Here is a 17,381-nt window from a genome sequence, read left to right on the forward strand (position 1 = left end):
TGACCCATTGAGACTACTGTAATTCGATAAGAGTTTTCGTATAACAAAAACCTTTTATAGTTAGAAAATTATGCACTCAAAATAAAATAGAATGAAAACCTTTTACAGTATTTATGGTCTCAATAGAAACTATAATGAATTTTTTTTATAATAATTATTTCTCCTTTTTTTTTCCATTTGGAATATGGTTTTATATTTTATTTTACCTAAATTAAAATTATAATTGTTTAAAAGTCTTCTAATATGAATAAAATAAATAAATAAATAACTTCTTCTTGAAGTATGCAATGAATATTTAGTCCAATAAGTGGTCCTTTTTAAAAAAAATCATATCACATATATTTAAAAATCATTTTTCTAAATGTGATAATTATCAATTAATCACATGCTGCTTATGCAAATAATAATATATATTCTAACCCGGTCAATAACTCTTCTATTGAATTGGTTTAAAAAAAAAAAAAAAAAACTCTTCTATTGAATTACTTATAGATTATATATAATTGGTTTTTTTTAGTACTACTAACTCTATTACAATGTAGTATCTGTTCGTAGCTACTTTCTTAACCTAATGAAGCACAAAGAGTCAATAATTATTCTTACTATTGAAAGAAATAACTATTATTACTATTTTTTTTTGGTTACTTAATAGTTAATATAATCAAATATCACTGATCTCTCTATTTTTAGTAAAAAGTAACATAGTAAAAGGCACCATTTTTTTTTCATATATAAGGTGTTTCAAATATTTATCAATTATATGTCAATAATCTATTATAAAAAAAAAAATAAAAATATGTTAATAATCTTGTGATCTAATGGCATGAACTGAATTTTTTAACTGGGAGGTAATGAGTTCGAGCCCTATACTACTTTCGATAGATTCTATTCAAATCAATAATAATTAAATGATGAAATGAAAAGGAGAATACAAATCTTATGTAGTACGCATGATATGACTAATGTTTCTTGAATTTTAATTGTTAATAATTGCACTATTTTAACCTCAATTGATGAACAAGGAAAACGAGCCAATCGTGATTACATTAGCAAGTGGCAACCAATTTTGATCAGTAAAATAATACTAGAAAAAACTTAATGTCAATAACGTGCAAAAGAAATACTAAATATTTTTTTATTTGAATAAAATTGTCTAATCATGATAAAGTTTGAAAAGATAAAAAGAAAAGCAAATATAGAGAAAAAGTGATTGGTATAGGAATCTCCAAGGAGACAATTGTTGTAAGATGAAGGCTATTCACTGGCCACTTGATTATAATAATCATTCAATTGTTTTCATCAACAATATTTTAATTCAATGACATTAAATTTTTATTAATTCAAGTTAATATTTTATTTAAAGCACTTTTACAATTTATTTGTTTTTTTAATGCTTAAATATTTTAAAACATGTGTTAGAACCTATATTTGATGGAAAATGTTATACTTTTTTTTATGAATAATATTTAAAAAAAAGTATCACACGCTATATGTTATAACATATACATGAGACGATTTTATATAAAATCAACTGTAGTATAAATACAGAGTAAGAAGTAAGACCCTTGGGGTTCAGCGTAGCTGGTTCGTCGCCTGACTTAAAGGTTATGACTGGAAGCAACAGTGTAGTAGTTCAAGTCTCACTATGCGCACATGACGACTAGGACCGACTATGATGACTTTTAGAGGTGGGGTAAAATTAAAATTAAGTTCAAATAAATAAAAGATACAGAGTACCATTTAAAAAAAATAATGATAGATACCATATGTTTCTCACAAAAAAAAAAAATGATAGATACCATATTTTCATGTGGGGCAGTGCAGGCAAAAAAAATGCACCACTGTCGAACACAGCTGTGAAGGGAAGAAAGACAACAAAATATATGAAATCAATGCTATAACAGTACACACACACTCTCTCTCTCTCTATTGCTGACAGATATTTCTATGGATGCCTTGTTTTCACCGCCTTCGATAGATTTACTGCTCGTGACTTACCACGTGCTGCCAACTATCTCCGAAGAGGAATCTTTGGGGTAGATAAGTCATTTCATGTTTCCCAGGGTATCTAGTGGAAATCGCATGCCCCCTCAAAAATACTCCGTACTATGCAAACCATTTTTTTTTAAATTTTTTTTATAACATCATTAATGTTGTAATTTCTTTATAACCATTAGCTATTTATATGATGGGATATGGGGATTATTTTAGTTTTTTTTTTAGTACTAGCCCTATTAAAAGGTAATATCGGTTTGATATACTTTTTCTACCTGTAATAGCTCGAAGAGTCAATACTCCACCATCGGAAATTCGATCCAATCTTGTGACCTTACTTCAAGAAGAATCACAAATGTGCCAACTAACCACAATGTGTCTGGTGGGATAATTTATCTTAAAACGTCTAATCTAGTAAATTTACCGATTTAGTTCAAAAGACATACGTTTGTTTAGAATACGTATCAAATGGCATGAAAAGATCTTTAGTTCACAATAATTGAATTGCTAATGCAACACGGAAAGTTATTAGGCATTGCTTTTAGGTTGTTACCTAATGATTATATCTAGTTGGACGCTTAATTTCAAGAGGATTTTAGGGTGCGTTTGGTTCGCACATGGGAATCGGAATCGGAATGGGTATCAAATACTTGGTAATGGTAATGGGTTTTGGTGAAAGTATTTAACATGTTTGGTAATTGGGTGGAATGGGAATGATTATTAATAGTGAGGAAGAAAGGAGGAAGGGAGATGAAACCCTTATGTAATAAGGGTATGGGTTTTGTCATTAATGGAGTATTCCAAACCCATGGTAGCATTCACAAAACCTATCAACCAAACACAAACAATCACTTTCATACTCATTCCTTATGCCTAAACCCACCAACCAAACACACCCTTAGTGTATATATATAAACATAGCAAGTTTTCGCACGATACTCTATTTGACAACATGTGGGTTTTGTTCGATAGTGTTGTTCTGTTGTGAAAACACAAAAAGAAGCGCTATAGGGCTATGGAAATGAGAGAATAATAGATAGTAAGGTGGAGATTTAACATGTTTATTCCTTTTGTTAGTTGTTTTCTACTTTCTTTTTTAAGTTTTTTTTTTTTAAATATTAATTAGTCCACGAGTTAGCCTGCAACTCACCATGCCAACTTCTTAATGGGCCGGCCTAGACTTATCCTTTTAAACTTCTGCCCAACAATCTCTCAACATCTGCCACCCCAAATTTCATAGTTGGATCAATCATTTAGCATTACGCCAAAAGTTATAGTTAGTATAACAGTCAACGCCCATGTTTCGATGGCAAAATGCTGGACTAACCCTTCATGTCGCCTCTGCCCAACAATATCAAAAGGACTTTTTTTTTTTTTTTTAATGTAAGGAAGTGAAATGAAAAAAAAAAAAAAAAACCAAGAAAGTTAAACTAATCTATATCGAGCAATGCTAACCATTTCAACGAAAATAAGTTGCTTCACACCTTCAAGATGATGGCTAAAGATCTTAAAGCCAAGAAGGAAATAATTATGAGGATTCGCCAGTAAAATTTGCTTCCCCTGTAAATATAACCTTGAATACCATTAATGCTCCAGATATAAGTTTTAAACTAAATTTCGATGATTGAATTTCAACCACACACATTGCAATCAATTTTGTTCAAGACATGCAAAATGTGGAAAGAAAAAAAAAAAAAAAAAGGAGAGAAAGAAATTAGGAGGTGAAATAACATAAAAAGGGAAGACTACTTTACCTGCATTGCAGATATGATTGATTATTTAGTTGGCACATCCCCACAGGCAAAGGAACAGATGTGCTGTCTTGAGAAATCCGGGGACCAAAAGCTCCAACTGCTTAGTACTGCATACTAATTAAGATGCATAAGATAATGATTGATACCCCGCATGGACAACTCTGTTGGTCATAGGGGTGAAATTTTGAAACAGAGACAAGGGATCAAATTTCACCAACTACCGTGTGCATTGGGAGCAGCTTCTCAAAGTGAGGGGGCTCCTTGTGCGCAGTAATCAAATGTTTAGCCTCTGTGTTCTCGAGCATGGACCTAATGATTTATTGTGTCCCACTAATAATTCAACTGATTGATCAATCAATTTTAAATGAATTCTCTACTTGGCACGAACAAGCTAGTTTAGTTTACTGGTTCAGTAAACAGTATTTGAGGGAAAAGATCAAAGTTTGAAACTTGATAATGGTAGTGTGGGGATTTACATTCTCTCAAACGCTCTGTCGAGCCGGGGGCGAAGGGAAGAAAATTTCTAGAAATATAATGTGTGATGGAGTATATCCATAAGAATATTCTTAGTTCTTGTATTGTTAATTTAACTGCAAAAGATCAGTGATCTAAAACTTTTTTGTTACTAAAGTGCATAGCTTGACTTTAATGTTGACTCTTGCATTTAATGGGGAAAGGAATTGAAGATGCCCATAGGCCAAATCCAATTGTGTAAACCACTGCAGGTTGCAATAATATTGTATCTTTCTTGGCCTTACTCTCACAACTTAATTAACTATAAGCGACTTGTTAGACAATTAACATATAATAATTAATGAATAGTAGATTATGTTAGTTGATAAGAGTTATACAATGAATATATTGCTATACGTGACTGGATGAATATATTGCTATATGCGACTGATAGAGAATATTCTTCAGGCTACTCGATTACTCATACGTACCACGTAAGTACGTAACTGCTCAGTATTCGGTAAGGTTATCGAGAGGAATCGTTCCCGAGCATTACCGACCTAAAAGTAATTAACTGATACTACCATGATAGAAGGCCGAACAAAAGCCAAGTTGACATTAGTCTTCACACGCCTTAGAGAACCGCACCGACCTTCTTAGGTCGGGATAACTATTTGACCAAGCCTACTTAGAAAGTTGAGCCTTGCTCTTTTATTCCAACCAAGAGCACTTACTATTCCAGATCATGGGCCTTTCAGGTGTCTAGACCCACATGTATTAATTTATAAGGCTGCCGACCTTACCAATGCATGTAGACCACGTGGTGGGCATGCCGAACACTCCACATGTGTTACCTTCCTTTCCCCTATAAATAGATCATTTATTGCTTTTAGGAGGGGACTTTTCTTCATTCTCTCTCTAGAGTATTCATAGGCTCGGGATCCTGTGACCCTTGATCTCATACACGGTAGAGGCTCTACCCGAACTACTATACTATAATTCGTATTCAAATCCGTATACCCGAGAATATTTACACTATGAGTGAAATTTTTAAATGTTAATGAATTGGATTAATTTGAGCTAATACCTAAGAAAGCGGCAGAGATATAAAAAAAAAAGATGGATGCAGCTTCAACATCACCAATCATGTTTTGTAGCATTAAAAATGATGAAACGATGGACTAATTAAAGATTCGTAGAAAATAAAAATGAATGAGTCCAATTGAAATATATTCTCCAAATCTTTTTTGTCGCACGTTTGTCAAGCATCAGGATTGAATAATGTTGTTTCATTTATAGTACATATGGTAATGTTTGGCATATAATGTTCAAAACTTCATCCATGTTTGAATTCATAAATGGTCTGGCTGAAACTATCCCAATTAATTTGGTAAAAAAATTCATCTTTTTTCTCTAATCTTTCAGTATTATCAGCATTGGTGTTAATAATATACATTACAATTAAGTATAACATACATGCATGGTTGTACACGACATTTTCAGTTCCGTAAATGGTAAAAACATCGTAACATTGTACATATGTATGTATGTAAAACGTAGAAATACAAGGGAAATTAATCATCAGGAAGTGTGGCTGTTCATTCATTGCCATTAACTTCCACTCTGAAAAGACAAAACTAAAAAAGGTGAAAGTAATTGACAACAAAGGAAGAAAGGGACGTGATGGGTTTCTCCACGAGGTGCTTACAGTCCACTGTATTGTTGTTTATTATTGCAACTTGTGGCAATTTTATATTTTCAAAACTTTGCTTAACAAAATTTTAATCAACTTTTTTTTCTTTATAAAAACAATCCCATTTAAAGTATTACCCTATAATTAAAATAACTCAAAGTGACCCCAAAGTTAGTGACTGAGTGATGCAACATGATTCTTGTATTCGATGGTCGTGAGTTTGATTCTTATTTACATCTTTTTTCAATCAAGTCTTGACAGAACTGTCAATACAGGCTGGCGAGTTAGAATAAGTCTCTACAGCCCACTACTTAGTTGGCCTAGCCCGTGGGCTAGGCGAGCCAGCGAGCCAATTCTTTTTCCTTCTATAAAATAATTAGATATATTCTAACTTTTCAAGTCCTATATATATATTCTCTAACCTATAGTAATATTCTAATATATTAATATAATATTCAAATTTCATTGCTATCATTATTCAAATTATATCATAAAAATTTTCAAGACTTTTAGTAGTCCAATATGCATGACATACAACACTATAAAAATAATAAAATGTATAAATAATAAAACAAACATTACCAATTTAAATTTTAAAATATTCAACTAATCTTGGCCGTGCATAATCATGTATTTAATGGTGTGAATTTGACCACACGCCACACCTAACACCTTGTTGTCACTAGGTTGAGAACACACACACATATAATGGGCAGGCCAGCCTATTGCGATTGCTGACCTGCGAGCAAAGCCCATTTTGATGACTTAAGGTTAACTATGATTTAAGCGAAGTTGGGTCTCAATAATATTAGTTCTATTGAAAATAAATACTTTAATTAAAAGAAAAAAAAACATATCACTCTCAGAAAAATATTGTTGGTAATAATTGTCTTCCACATTTGACATTAGCCAAAGGAATTAAAGACAGTACAATTTATATTTTTCACTTTCAAAGTTGGTATTATGTTGATGTTCTTCATGTCACAGTCACAGTTTCCTACTCCCCTAAACTGACCTGCTAGCTAGATCGAAAGCATGATGTTACGTTTTTTATGTGGTTTTCACCAACTGAAAAAAAAAAAAAAAAAAAAAAAGGAAATTAATTACAAAAAAAAAAATGAAAAAAAAGTTGTGGGTGTGTAAGGGTGTTGCCCTTTAAAATATCTATTAAAAAAACAAAATAAAAATATAAAATAAGCATGTGAGACTTAAAAGTTAGGATAGGAAAACTTTATCCAAAGTAGGGATATTGTGTAACATCGTTTTAAGTGAAACATGTAATATTATTAATTAAAATATAATATTTTTATGAGTCTATAAAAATATTATTTTTAATTGAAAAGTACAAAATATTACATATCTCATGTTAGACGGTCTCAGGACTTATTCTTATGCAAATAGTTTTCTAGCTTTTATTGTATATAAAATTCTCTCTGTGTGTGTGTATTTATTTATTTATTTATTTATTTATTTATGTGTGTATATAAAAGCAACTGATGAGACTTGAAAGTTAGGTAATGGACTAATGGGCACTAGTAAAAAAGATAATTTTTCCTAAAAATACTATATATGATAATATTTTCATCTACTTTTTATCTAAGCATCATTATATAATTAAAGAAAATTAATTGTTTTAATATCAAATGATTGAAAAAAAAAACATAAAATTAAATATTCTATCCTTTTTTTATTTGTCCGATCCAAATAAAAATAATTAACTTAATTTTTATATTAATTAATTATGTTAGTAAATAAAATTTATATGTATTTAAAAATTACATGAAAAGTTATAATATCTATAACACGTATATATAGTTGCTTTGTTGTGATATGTCTTAGTCCATATAAGTTAGCATATATGCACTTTATAATTTAATAAAACTTTATGCAATTAATCGTCCCCGTTCTAATTGAAGTTACAAAAAGCTTTAATTTTTTTTAAATATCTAATAAATTATACTCCGTAATAATCAATAATCTTTTTTAAAAAAGATGTAATGCAAGTGGCTCCAATTAAGTCAACTTTTCTATGCGGTCGAAGGACAAGCACATAGGTTATGAAAATAATAAGAGTCGCTTATCATGACAAATGCTTGATAATCACATCCAAACAAAAACCCCCCCCCCCCCTCTCCCTTTTGAGCTTTAAATAATAGATGGGCTACACTTGTACGAGACCGTTTCACAGATCCTTATTCGTGAGGCGAGTCGGGTCAGGTCGAATCAGCATGCAAATGTCATACTTATATGCGCAAATATTATACTAATCAGGAATAAAAATAAGGAAAATGTAATATTGACCCGACTCGACCCGTCTCACGGTGAGACGGCCTCACAAAAGTTTTTGCCTTAAATAATATATAGACACATAATCCCTTATTTTTATTGAGTGATGCGAAGATTTGAGCATTTTTTATTGGGTGATTCGGAGATTCTAATCCACGCAACATACATGCTAACACATAATCTCTTATTTATTGAGTGGTACACGTGAACACATGGATTTGATTTTGATATTAGATTGAAAGATGTGTTTCGTGCTAAATAAAAGTTTAAATTGATAGCTTTCTATATTGATTTCACTAGACAACTAAACATTTATTAAAAAACTAATTACGTATAGGATCTAAAAGAAATGATCGAGAGGGTATGTAGAGTATGCATGATTCTCGTACTTAAAAGTTATTGGGAGTCTGATATACCGTTTACTCCTCCTTTGTGAAGGAAAAAGATTTATTCGAGACATATCATATCTTAGGGTAGATAAAGAAAAAGAAAAAAACAAACAAATTTATGACAGTGTATAGATCTAACATGACATTACGAGTGCAATTAGTGTAGACCATCCAATGTGCATGAATTATTGGCAAAGAAGGCCACATGCAAGCTAAGCTCAAATATATTATTCTACCTGATATTCCAAACCGACGGGGGAGAGAAAGGAGATCCGAGTGGAAAACGAGTACTAGAAAAAAAGTGCAATGGTCTGTTTGTGGGCCCACTTTGAGTACCAAGTTGTAACTCAAAAGACAATACAAGTGAATATATGATGTTGCAAAATTAAAAAGTTCCAAAAATGGGCCCCCCATTGTGTCCATCTCTTGTTCATGCAAATGGGTTTTCTCTCCAACTTAACTCCACACTCTACTAACCATGGAAATTGACTTATTAGCTTGGCATAATGTACAACTTACTCAGACTCAACTGAATTAGTTTTATTTTGCAGAACGCAAGTACTAGTTAGTGCAATATGCATAAAAAGTTTAATTTAGTCCTTGTTATCAATTGGGTGGCATGTTCAAGCAAATAGAGGTTTTCTTTAATACACAAGTCTACACATATATTACAACTGTAGTAACTGGTTTAGTTCATCGTTTGACATAATGCAGTTTACCGAGATTTAACTGAATTAGTCCCATCTCGCGAGAATTGAAGCAGAGAATACCTACCATGTGCAATATAAGTCCCGACTATTTATCTATAGGGTCTTATGTTCATGCAAATGGGGTTTCTTTAGTACATATATAATAAGTCTACACTCCACAACAATACTAGCTAGATACTTAGTAGCATGGCATAATACTATATAATTTACAGAAAATCGACTAAATTAATCTGGTCTTATAAGATGTAAACGTTAATATAGTACGAAAAAAGTTTAGTCCCGTTATTGTAATTGACTGAAGCTTAAGGGAAAGTAAAAGTGGGAATGGGGATAGATTTAGGAACGTGATTGTTCAGAGATGAAAACAGTGTAAAAGTGGGTATAGTAGCAGCTAGCAATCTAGCTAGCATAAAAGCAAAGATACATTATGCTAAGGTATAGTGGATTGCCAAGACAGCTTTATTATATTTTTGTCAAAAAAACATGGGATTGCATATGTATGCGTATGTGTATTTGTACTTGCAAAAAGAAATTTATCATCTCAAATCTCATCTCCAACAAATTAAAGATATTTTAACCAATCTCCTAACTTAGCTTCATTCCAAAGGCAAACCACTTGCCATTCTTTTCCCTGTCAATGCATGTGGTTTCTGTAACCAGTCGTACCTACCATATTATATTGCTGCTGGCGGCTGCTTGAAAAGTCTGTCTTGTAATTCTAGCCGATAAAGAATCTTAATGAGGTAATTAAACCAATTTAGGGTTGTACATTGCTTATCAGCTCAAATCAAGAAAGTCAATAGACAATTTTTACTTTTTTTGAATTCTAATCTCTGTTACAATGTAGTATCTGTTCATACATATATACTTGCACAAAGAGCCAATGCCCCCACTGGAGATCGAACCTGTGACCGACAACTTTTACTAGAAATTGAGTTTAGAGCTTTGTGATGACTGAATCAACTCTTTGACAAATTTGGTTGTAGTTAGCCTCCAGAAAACTTCTCAATAATACTGGCCCACTGATACTCAAACCCAAGACCTTCCATATGAGAGAGCTAATTTGTGCTACTAGACTACAAGATCACTGGCCAAGATTAGACAATCTTGTTAATTAAGTACTTAACTTTTTTGGTAAGATAAGTAAACGATAAACCCAAATTGACTAACCCAAAGTTGACAGAATTCATTGATGCCCCCATGCATTATATTCTCCGTCTTCTCTCGGTCAGAAACGGTGGAATTGAAGTCCAAAAACAACAACCAACCCACAATATTTCTTTAATCCCAGATTTAATTAGTTGTCTCCCATTAGTATCAGTTGCCACTAATTATCTTACATTAATTAACCCAACATCATTAAACTTGTGATAACCTAGAAAAAAACATAAAGAAACAAAAGTCTGTGCATGTCAGAACTCAGAGAATCAATAAATTAAAACCTGTTTTTTTCTCTTTTCAAAAAAAAAAAACCTGTTTTTTTTAAATAAATAAAATAAAGTTGAACTTGCAAATTAAAACTGACCGTAGATTGTGAAGCACCCATGGAAGTTTCCAGTATGTAGACTCAAAAAAAATAATAAAGAAAAAAAAAAGACACCGTTTGTATTTGTGATTTTTTTTTTTTTTTGATTAAGACGTTGTTTGGACGTGCCGCATGATAATGGAATATAATAGTATTAATATAAGTAAAAAACACAGTGATAATGACAGATAATGTTGTCTTAATAGCCTCATTCAATGCATGTATGGGAGGTTAATTTTATCTTAAGTATTCAGTATCGTGATGCCATTGTATTTGACTAATGGTTTGATTCTCATTATAATATTATATATATGGAGCTATGGTCGGGTGAGAATTAGTAGTTCTGTGGGAACACACAAATTAATCTCTTTCGTTGATCTATGATGATTAATAGTTAAAAATTAAGGGAAAACATATAATATTTCTATAATTATGACGGTGTATTTAGAAATATATGGTAGTGTATTAGCAAATAATAACAGTGTACTCAAAATTTATAATGGTGCATTCACGTGTGTACTATTAATTATCATCATATACATTGTCAAATGTTTTCAAATATATTGTTTTAATTACAAAAATGTCACTGCATTTTATTTTGTTTCTTCTTTTTTCAACATTTATTATTCTAAATAGATAGATGAATTTTTATTTTTTTTTAAAAGATAGATAAAATTAGTCAACATATTTTTCATGAAACTAATCATTCTCATTTCAACCTAATTATTCTAATTCTATATATGTATGCAGTTTGAGTTAGGCCCCATGTGCCGCCAGAATATATATAATATAATCCAGCAGCATGGCTAATACATAATTTAAGTAGGGTCAAATTTGTGATCTCTTATTGCCTACAAGTTTATATTGGTTGATTATAAAATGTTTAATACATTCATATTATACGTAAATTCATCTTAATTTGAGTAAGAAGGAAATTAAACCACAATTTCCAATTCAATAACATAACTTTTTACTAATTTTATTAGGGTCCGTTCAACATAAACCTTTCATATACACACCAACGCTTTTCTCGCAAAGATTGGAAGCATGGGTAAAATGATATGGAAATTTGATTAGTTTAGAATGAAAATGTGTTCTCTAATATGGAGACGTGGGCTTATTACATACTAAACGCACACAATTTAAATTGTGAACATTCAGTATATATATATTGTGAACATTCAATATGCAAATTGTGTATTTTTGGACTCGGGTCCACCTGTGCAAAGGACCTCGCCACACCAACGAGTCAAGGACAGGTGTTGAGGACATATAGGGGATTATAAATTGTCAATAATGGTTTAAAACAAACAAAAAGAAAAGTGGACTCACATAGGGTCAAGGCTCTCAATTTACACAATGATGAATAATGTTAGCTGTTATTATGCGGTTGATAGTAGGCCTTCCCTTCATCTATGGGCTCATAAAGAAATTATTATTTGGGCCCTTTCATCAGAAAGTCTACCAGACTGCCAGACATGATGAACCAGAGCTAGAGCCATTCAAGCAGGACGGGGCCCACCAAAGCCTGCCATTTGACAGGACGAGCTGAAAAGCCCGTCAATATGGCGGGTCATAAAACTTGGAGTTCGTCCCACCCTTTACGGGATGGGATGAACTAACCAGGTAGACTAAGTCCATTTTGACGACTCCAGTAAAGAGAAAGAGAGACAAGCAGGCTGCTTTCGCAGGAATATAAATCATTGACAAAACCATTACATCTACAAAAACCATGCATGAGTACACCAACAAACAAGCCACACATGTTTAATGTACATAAAACAACATTAGATTACTAGTTGTTAAGTCAACATGACAGGCAGTTAATGTACATGATCAAATCAGGTTCTTGAACTACAAAACCACAACTATACACACGAAAGCCCTGCGCCAAACGAAGCTTGGCACAAGAAGCTGTTCTGATCTGTCTGCATCACAGTTCAAGTTGATAATGCACTGGTTTTTATGGTTTATTAGTTTGGGGGGAGAAAAAAAACACAGAATAACAATAAATTAGAGAGATGGTAGGGTGCTATCTAAGGCAGCCAACCTTTGCAGGACCACCTTGCTGAAAAGGGGGTGGTCCGGGATCACATAACTAGCTCCATACTGGCTGTTGCAGCAGCTGCTTCGGGGTGGTACTGGATGATCTCGGTCCACATCATATCTCTGATCATATCTTCCCCCATGTCCTCATCAATGTCAAGGTTTATTGGGACCTGAGCTGGTGGGTCGTGATTAGGATCATATAGTGGAGACATGTAAGGGTGGTGAAGTGCTTCAGTAACACTGATCCTCTTTGTAGGGTCAAAAACGAGCATCTTCTGCAGCAGATCAATTGCCATAGGATGGGCTTGGGGATAAAGAAGGGAAAATGGGTTTCCAGGAGAGTATGGGAGGGCTTTGATGTAATTTCTTGCCTTAGGGTTATCAATGAACTCGATATCCTCTTCCCTTTGGCTGCCAAGGATGTTGATAATCAATTTAAGTTGGTTAAGACATTCTGTACCGGGGAAGATTGGTTTCCTTCCCAGCAGTTCGGCAAATATGCAGCCAACAGACCAGACATCGATAGAAGTTCCATAACGATCACAGCAGAGGAGCAGTTCTGGTGCACGGTACCAACGCGTAACAACATATTCAGTCATAAACTGGCTCTTACTGCTGCTTGTACGCGCAAGTCCAAAATCACATATTTTAAGATCACAGTTTGCATTAATGAGTAGGTTCCCGGGCTTCAAGTCACGATGAAGAATATTTGCAGAGTGTAGATATTTCAGACCCCGAAGCAACTGCATTTTAAATTCCACGTAGTTAAAAGAAACAGCAAAGAACATGAAAAGCAAACCAAAACAGGAAGAGATTGTCTAGAAAAGCAAAATATATTAATCCATAATCTGTACTATATATGCCAATGAGAAGTAGTTACATGTCATGACACCGAATACAGAGTAAAAATCAACCACCCTTGTATTGTTGATCCAAAGAATTAGAGGCCAACATAAAAAGTTAAACAAGGGAAATAACTAAATGCTTACACGGACATAACCCCACAAACATAGACCAACCTTCCTGAAATGACACCAGTGCAATTAATAAGGTATGGGATTTAGGAACATGCTGATTTATTTGAAACATGAGCTAGAGACGAAAACCGTATTGCCATTGTTAGAATTTCAAATTTTCCAAGTAATAAATAAAAGTGTCAAATAATAACCAAAGCCAGCAAGACAATTTTAAAGAGAAGATTATCTACACCATGAATTAATGATATGTTTTCCAATATAGGAACAAATCCAACAAAATAATGTGTGTACCTTTCCTTAGCTATTTTAACTACTCTGGCATTTTTTACCTTTTACTTTTTTACTTTCCTAACAAATGATAAGGAGCATTAGCTGACAAGCTGTAAATAAAAAATTGTACTTAAAGTTTTAAAAATGTACTTCATTTTGTACCTGATACAAATTCAGAACACAGAATTTCTATGACAACCTAGATTATTGTAGTGGATTCTGGCAAAGGAAGAAGATATTAAAGGTTGTGAAGTTGGAGAGATAGGAATCTAGTGACATGTGAAGAGGACAAATAGTTGGTGCGGAAGGAAGAATCGGATTTTGATTTGGAGAAGATACGAGTGTCATGAAGGACAATGGAAGAGGCAGCATTATATGCTGTCAGAGGGCTTAACGTACCATTGAATGACAGCTCAGGAGTTTTAAACTTGCGGATGGAGTAGAGGTTGGGCTGTAGAGAGGTTAGCATCAGGCATGAGTAAGACCTATTCCTTTACCAAACTCCCATTGGTACAAACCAGTTCCTTATTCTTTATCACTTCATATGATATGCTAAGAATGATAGTAGAGGTTCTTCAACTTTTACACAACTACACAAGTCACACCATTCCCCCATTTGAGGGTGGATGGGGGGTGAAGCAGAGAACACAAAGAATAAGAAGAAATATCGACAACAAAAGTACCTGGAACAAGAAGTATTGGCAATGGTCATTCGAAAGCGCCTGAGACGACTTGATAATCTGATGCAAATCTGTGTCCATAAGTTCATAAACGAGATAAACATCTTTGAAACTGCTCCTCTGGATAGGCATCATGACATCTTTCAAAGCAATCACATTTTCATGTTTAAGATGGCGAAGAAGTTTTAGTTCACGCAATGTTCTCAGTGCATCAACACGATTCTCAAAAGCATTATGTATCCTCTTGATGGCAACCTTTTCATTGGTTTCCCTGTTGATAGAGGAGCATACAATGCCATAGGCCCCTCGACCTATAGGCTTGATTGGAACATATTTTGTATCAATCTCGAACAAGGTTTGCCACATAGAAAAATAATGCTTCCCTGGGACTATAATCCCTTCTGGAGGCTCAACCGGAGTAGCCATTCCTGATATTATTTCAATCCAAGCAAACAATTTAATCCATATACTCGTTAATCATTACCTTACCTTACAAACAGAGAATGCATGTTACTTCTACACTGTAAACTGACAGAAACATTGTGGGGGCAAAATGACTAGTTCAACAACATTACTCAACCATTTTAGTACGGTGTGATGATGATATATCCCTGATTGAGGGAGGGTGTCCCCCATCCTGTCTTGTTCACCTCCTTCAGTACATTTCAGACCCCCAACTGTAAATTACTTTAAAACCAAGCCACACATATACTCACAAACCTCAAATAACATGGGGAAATCTACAGAAAAACATGAGCTATAAAGGCAACAGGGTAAAAATATATTTGAAACATTCTACTCAAATAATCTCAACATTAATAATAGGGATTGAATTATTAATTATACATTTATACCCCCCAAAAAAGCAGCATTCTCTGCACAGGGCAAAGGATGCCTAAAAAGGTTACAAACTTTATATCGATTGAATGATAATCATGCATAAAGCTCAACCTGTACAAATAATTAAGTTTACAACAAATAATGCGCGAATCAAAGCTACAAATTTCAGCAGATGCCATATAAAAAATGGAAATCACGTAAAATTAAAGCTGAAAATATACCTTTTGGACTGCAAAATTTCCCACAAATTTGCTTTTGCTCTGATCACTTCACTACTGCTCTCCCCAATTCCATCCCAAAGGCCAATTTCCACCCCAATTTTTCATCAAATTCTCCACGCTTTCATCCAATATTTCATGAAATTCAACCTTCCCACCACCTTTTCTAACAATTCTCCATCTTTCCAAGCCAGAACCCGGGGCAGTTCAATTGGATACCAGGCGGATCTTATTGAATCAGAAAAAGAAAGATCCGGATTACGTTGCACTTACATTTCATCGATCTAACAGTAAATTGGGAAATTCAATAAATCAAGATGATATAATCATTAAACACACTGTATGGGATACAGAGTAGATATCTCTGTCAACGAAAAGATCTCTCTCTCTCTCTCTCTCTGTCTCTCTCTCTCAAATTGTTTGATTCGTTATCTTGTCGCGATCAGAGGGTGTCTGTCGGGACACGGATCGGTGATAGTAGAGGCCGCACAGTGCTTGCTGATATTTTATTATTCTCTCTCATTTTTTTAAACCAAATAATAAAACAAATATTAATTGTACGGTTGAAAAGATTTATCGAATATTATAGAGACAAATGTTAATATTATTTGAAAGAATTAAAATAACATAATGATCCAATGACATTATGGTCAGTGGCCCACTGGCCCCTAATAAGGATAGTATTAACTCTAGATTGAAAAAAATAGTTATAAATAGATATTATATTATAAAAGATGCAGTAACACTAAAAAAATAACATAATAATTATATTTATACAAAATATATTCGAGCTTTAAAGATAATAAGGTAAAATTATATAAATTTAGATCGAATTACATATTTTCACTATTTAATATGCATTGATTATGTCTAAAAAGAATGAAAAAATAACCCTTTTAATTTTTTTTTTTTTTTTTTAAGTAAATGTATGTTTGGTTTGCACATGAAAATTGGAATCAAAAATGGGTATAAAATACTTAATTGGTAATGGGTTTTAGAAAAAGTATTTTGCATGTTTGGTAGTAGGTGGAATGCGAATGATTATTAATAGTTATTGACAGTGTTGCAAAAATCCCACCTAGGCGCCAATTAATTTCCGCCTAGGCGCTAGGCGTCGGTCGACCGCCTAGCGTATCACATTAAATGGTGGTCTAGGCGGCTGGCCGGCTAGGCAACCGCCTAGGCCGCCTAAGCTCCGCCTAGGCCGCTAAAGCACCGCCTAGACGTCAACTTGACCGACTAGGCACTGATTAGGCCTTCTAGTCGGCCGATTAACTATTATTCTTTTTTTTAATGGGTTATTTCACTCAAAACAACATCGTTTTGAGCGAAATAATCCTAAATTGTACAAACTTTAGATTGTTTTAGGTTAATATTTAATATTTTAGTATTAACTATTAAAGTATTATATAATTTATAATTATTAGTCTTTAAAAAATTAAAAATACTTAAACAAATTTTTAAAAAACAAAATTAAAAAATACACGGACGCCTAGGCGCCGATTAATCCCCGGCTAGGCGTCCTAGGCGCTAGGCGCTCCC

General features: G+C 33.4%; 1 protein-coding gene across 1 annotated transcript; it reads right to left on the reverse strand.

Annotated features, from left to right (window-relative positions):
* Positions 1 to 12,542: 12,542 nt before the first annotated feature.
* LOC116022839 (mitogen-activated protein kinase homolog NTF3-like) lies at positions 12,543 to 16,279 on the reverse strand. Its single transcript, XM_031263724.1, has 3 exons — positions 15,843 to 16,279; positions 14,785 to 15,209; positions 12,543 to 13,597 (listed from the first exon to the last, which is right to left on the reverse strand). The coding sequence occupies exons 2-3, from the start codon at positions 15,205 to 15,207 to the stop codon at positions 12,896 to 12,898; spliced, it is 1,125 nt and encodes a 374-aa protein (XP_031119584.1). The 5' UTR covers positions 15,208 to 15,209; positions 15,843 to 16,279; the 3' UTR covers positions 12,543 to 12,895.
* Between the last annotated feature and the right edge of the window lie 1,102 nt (positions 16,280 to 17,381).

Source organism: Ipomoea triloba, chromosome 6 (assembly GCF_003576645.1).
Source record: "Ipomoea triloba cultivar NCNSP0323 chromosome 6, ASM357664v1".
Lineage (NCBI taxonomy): Eukaryota > Viridiplantae > Streptophyta > Magnoliopsida > Solanales > Convolvulaceae > Ipomoea > Ipomoea triloba.